The sequence below is a fragment of the Nestor notabilis genome, unplaced genomic scaffold, assembly GCF_000696875.1.
Source record: "Nestor notabilis isolate BGI_N333 unplaced genomic scaffold, ASM69687v1 scaffold17742, whole genome shotgun sequence".
Classification (NCBI taxonomy): Eukaryota; Metazoa; Chordata; class Aves; order Psittaciformes; family Psittacidae; genus Nestor; species Nestor notabilis.
This window is the reverse complement of record NW_009918077.1, coordinates 45,350-50,392: the sequence shown is the minus strand read 5'-3', so window position 1 is coordinate 50,392 and position 5,043 is coordinate 45,350. Positions and strand designations below refer to the sequence as shown.

Sequence of the window (5,043 nt, the reverse complement as noted above, 5' to 3'; positions counted from 1 at the left end):
GGCGTGGCTTGAGAAGTTGTCCTGACAGCTGTGTTTGAAAGGCATCGCTTGTTCAGTGCTGTGAGTCATAGGCAATTATTAAGTGGTTACTTATGCTCTTTAATTTTTAGAGGACGTGTGATCCGGGGGAAGCCAGTTTATTTGGAAGTGGTGCTCGATTTCTAACCTGTATTAGTAATCTCTGAGGAAGCAGTAAAAGATTAAGCTTATTTTCATAAAGCTTAGAAGTTGCGTTTTGTCTCTGACTGTTTGCATTTGCATCTATTTTTACACAACTTTTGCATGCTTTAGATGCACGGTTTGCAGGCAGTGGTGCTGTGTGAAAGCACTGGCTGAGGAGTTAGTTGTGTTGGATAAAGAGGGGTGCCCCTCGGGAAGGAAGGTAGGAACAGGGTCGAATTCCGACAAGGTTATGGTGGGACCAGTCTCTCAATTAGTGGTTATGCAGCACAGCTCGAACCCCTAAAAAACTGCCCAGGGAGAAGCAGAATCACAGAATACGGTGAGCTGCAGTCAGGGTGTTTCATCTGGCCTGAACTGTTAAGAATTTGTCCTCATTTAGCTTCAGTAATTGAGTTTATTTCTGTATCAGCACTGCGGAAGGGTTCATTTCAGTAGTGGGAGAAGTTTGATGCTGAAAATGGAAAAAGATTACACAAGTCAACTGCTGCTGCTTTGTAGGACACTGTGAACAAGGTCACATGAAGAATTTTAAGGCGATTGGTTAATATCCTTGGTGGCATTTTTAATAGCTTATCATCTGTTTGTATTATAAAATAAGTAACAATTTCATAGCCATGGTAGGGATTTTTCCAAGAGGAAAATAAAAGAAATAGCAAAAAGTCTTTTTAGTACATCTCAAGTCTCAATTACTTGGTTCTAGATCAGAAGAAAATACTCTGTGTGTGATAATTTCAAGAGAGAGGTACAAAACACCTATTGTGTACCCCCTGATTTTTATTTTTGGACTCGAGTTCTAGAATAATGTTGAAATTAGGGGAGATTGTATCTAATATGACACATACGTATCAGATTAGATACTAGGAAGAAGCTCTCCACTTTGAGGGTGGTGAGGCCCTGGAACAGGTTGCCCAGAGAAGCTGTGGCTGCCCCATCCCTGGCAGTGTTCAAGGTCAGGTTGGATGGGGCTTTGAGCAACCTGGTCTAGTGGAAGGTGTCCCTGCCTATGGCAGGGGGTTGGAACTGGGTGATCTTTAAGGTCCCTTCCAACCCAAACTATTCTGTGGTTCTATATCACCTGTGACCATACTTGTGATTCGATGCCTGTGCGTGTTAGGGGCATGCTTTTTGACCATTTCAGGGTCAGTTCAGAGCACATGGCTGTGCAATTCAGGTGAGTGCTGCCAGGTGGTGACAGTGCTGCCGGAGGACACCGCAATTGGCTGTCCCCTGGGCTGTGCTTGAGGTACAGGCAGTCTACCTTCTGTGGCACAATGGCTGCATTACAATTCAAACCAACTAAAACTTATTGCATTTGGATCTGTGAAATCAAGGCCATGGTAGCTGGTTGCAGACCTGCAGGGTTAATGTTGACTTGCTGAGAAAGATTCCCCACCTATACCATAGGTATTTCTTGCTGCTTTCTGCTGAGGTGGAGAATTAGAGCCCTGCTTGATACTGATGATGTGATCTGTTTATAAAACTGTTCTAGTGTTCAGGCCAAAGACAGAACACAGCCTGTCTCTTTTTGATCGTATGTTTAACATTACCAAATGTTTGCTATTGACTTGATAATTTTGCAACTTGGATGAAAGAACAAAAATTGGGCTGCTTATTTTTGTTGTTTCATTCTTTTGTTTTGGAAAGGGTTGAGGTTGCAAAACTGACTTCAAAAGCGGATAGAGCTGTTTTCATAGCTACTGTATTTTGTTTGACTTGTATTTCTCAAAATTTGGGTTTTTTTCTAAACATAACCTGCCACTTACTGAATCTGTCTTGTTAAACATGCGTTCTCAATAAATAGTTATATGGAATTGGCAAAAGAGAAATGAAAAACCCAAGCTTTCAAACACTTGGTATCCCTCTGGGAAATCACAGGCTTTTGTTCTCTTTCTGGTTTCTGTGTGGGAGAAGGAAAAAGAGTGTGAATGGGTCTTCATCCTACATTTCAACTTCCAAGGTAGCAAACCTTTAGAGGTAGACTGGAACTTGGAAACGCTTACATTTTTCTGGTATATGACCTTGCAGCTGTGAAAGGGGCTGGTAGCAGCTTTTGAAGAAGGGTTGGCAGGAATCAGGTTTAGTAACAAGATAAAAAAACCCCATTTGTATGGCAGAGCTTCCAAAACTAGGAAGAGAGTGGGAATAGCTGCTGTTTGTTCATGTTTACCTTCTGTGGCAGTTGCTAAACAACTGCAGAGCTCTGCTTAAAATACCTGTTTATGTAGAACAGTAGGTAAGCAAGTTGTTTTGTACTGAGGCTGTAAATAGACTGTAATGCTGTGAATTTTGATGTGCCATTTTATGGTAGAGAGAGTAAACACCAGAATCCTGGCATTCTTTGCTGCTGCTTTGTTTTCCTAATGTCAGCTTTGCTGAATGTGGTACCATCATTCTTCCTGCCAAGTCCTTGATAAAATTGTAAGTCTGACCTTGTGATTCCATTTGGAGTCTTGTAAATGAGGGTAGCTTTCAAGTTACCTGTAGGAAATGCTTCCTGGAAGGAAAAGAAGATGAGACTCTGAGAGAGAGAGAGTTTTAAGATGAGGACTTCTGTTTTGGCATCATACTTGAGCTTTTTAGCTTTTCTTTTTGCGTAGGAAGTGCCTTTTTATTAAAGGCTCAGACCAAATAGCAAAAATAGTGAAGGAAAAATGGAAAAACTGTTAGGCTTTCTGCTTCAGCTCTCCCCAGAAGTCCTTTTTTGTTGTGGTTTCCATCCATAGCCCTGCTGAGGGTAGCTGAGTTCACTTGCATGTGTGTGCCTGCATGGAATTGCATTAGTTCCACTCTGTGGCAGGATGAACGCTACAGATCTCATCACAAAGTCTTAACTTGCAGAGCTGCAAGTTTCTACATATTTTTTTCTCGTTCATGAAACATGCATTTTTTAAAAAAAGATTTATTTGTTAATCTTTATAAGATTAAATGTGGCAGCATTTTACTTGAATTCTCCCAGGTTCTGTTTGAATGCTAGAGATTTCCCCCTTTATTTGCATGCTTTTTCAAGATTAAGAAATCATACCTTTCATGATAATGTACTGTGTTGTGTTTAGTGTGAATTGGCAAGACTGATGCTTGCCCACTCATGAATTGTGACACTGATGCTATATGATTAGAGAGAACTTGTAGTTCAGGGGTGCAGATATAGTGGTGGTTGTCTGGATTATAAGATGCTGAAATTCTTTTTCAAAACTTTCGTGTATTATTTATTAATCACTTTTGGTTTGGTTCATAGTCCTGTTGCATTATTGGTGGGGGTTTGTTTTTGTGTTTTCTGTTGTAACTCTTAAAGTTTTGGTTAGTTCAGGTTTTCTGTAAGGTAAATACCACAAAAAGCTTACTTAAGAGCTAAGTAAATATGCGGAATTTAAACCACTGAAACCGAAGTCTCTTGGAAGCATCGAATACTTTTATCTCATGCTGCTATGGTTATAGATAAAATTCTATGTTGTAGTTATACCAGCAATTTAAAGAAATAAATTAGAAAGTGATTATTCCGTCTGTTTTGTAGACAACAGCTGGATGCAGAGGCAACATGATCTGCAGCCTCAGACAGCCGGGGTCATGTAGCTCCCTAGTCAGCTCCTTCTCTGGCTTGGTGAAGGTTAGCGGGCTCTGTAGGGCATGCAGCACATGAGATTGTCAGCCCGTGCTAAACCTGACAACTGTGGTGTAGCAGTGGAGCAAGATTTAAAGGATTTTGCATGGGATTTTGAACAAAGGACTGAAGGGACTCTTTAACTTGAAAGAAGAATCAAAATAAGCAAATAGTCGTGTTCTCCTTGTGAATATTTTGATTAAAACCAATGTAGTTAACACAGTTCCATGAGGAAGTTATGCCTGTGTGTAAGCGGGAGGCTGACTCAGACTAATCTCCTTCTTCCCTCCTGCCCCAAGCCCCTGATGATCAATCAACATTTTTAGTAATAGAAACAACAGGCTTAATGAGCCACTTGATAGCAGCAAAGATGTGTGAATAGGAGGGTTAAATCAGTGACTAAGTTGTTCTACTGATTTGCTGTTTTATCAATGAGAAAAATATCTGAAAATCTTGCATTTTCCATCGATTAATTAGTCTAAGCTTGATGTAAATTACATAGGCAAGGTTGCAAGGTTATTCTTGAAATTTTCATCTCAAGTGCTCTTAAGTGATTAGTTTATTACATATATATATATATGTTTTTTTCTTACAGTTCTGATTATTAACAGGAAAATAACGCTTCTGAAACAGAATGTGGCTTACCTGTTGCCTGAGAAGGTGAAATTTTTTCAAATAGAAATGGCTGATAAAGGTGGGAAGATCCTTCCAGGACAATTGTACATTGAAGTGGAGTATGACTATGAGTATGAGGCCAAGGACAAGAAAATTGTGATTAAGCAAGGGGAGAAATACATCTTGGTGAAAAAGACTAATGATGATTGGTGGCAAGTCAAAAGAGATGAAAATTCCAAACCCTTTTATGTGCCAGCACAGTATGTGAAGGAAATACCACGGAAAGCGCTGATGCCACCAGTTAAACAGGCAAGCATTCTGCCAAATAACGCTTTGAAGTTGACACATGGATTACAGAGATCAACAGAGAATGTGAATAAGTCACCAGAGCTTTCTAGTTTTGGAAAATCTTCTCCAGTTCAAGTGTCTTGCTTAGTTCGAGATGCCAATCAAAATCTGGGACCAAACAATAGCCCTGGTCAAACTCTTGGTTTGAGTCTGGACCTTACCCAGAACAATGGAAAACTTAACAATGAGTTGCAATCTCCCAAGGTTTCTAATCAGTTTAGAACCATCTCCATGGGTCATTTCCCATGTCCAGAGTTCTTAGAAATAGAGAAGACCAGCTTTTTGCATGAACAATCTTG

At 40.1% G+C, this 5,043-nt stretch overlaps 1 protein-coding gene across 1 annotated transcript in view; it reads left to right on the top strand.

Annotated features, from left to right (window-relative positions):
- Window positions 1-4,462: 4,462 nt before the first annotated feature.
- The window catches only part of LOC104401832 (rho GTPase-activating protein 12-like), a gene marked incomplete at its 3' end in the record, with an annotated part of 43,417 nt that continues 42,836 nt past the window's right edge, over window positions 4,463-5,043 (top strand). The window contains 1 exon segment of the mRNA XM_010009535.1: window positions 4,463-5,043. This exon segment is cut by the window's right edge and continues 16 nt beyond it. Within this exon segment, the coding sequence (XP_010007837.1) occupies window positions 4,463-5,043 (581 nt within the window).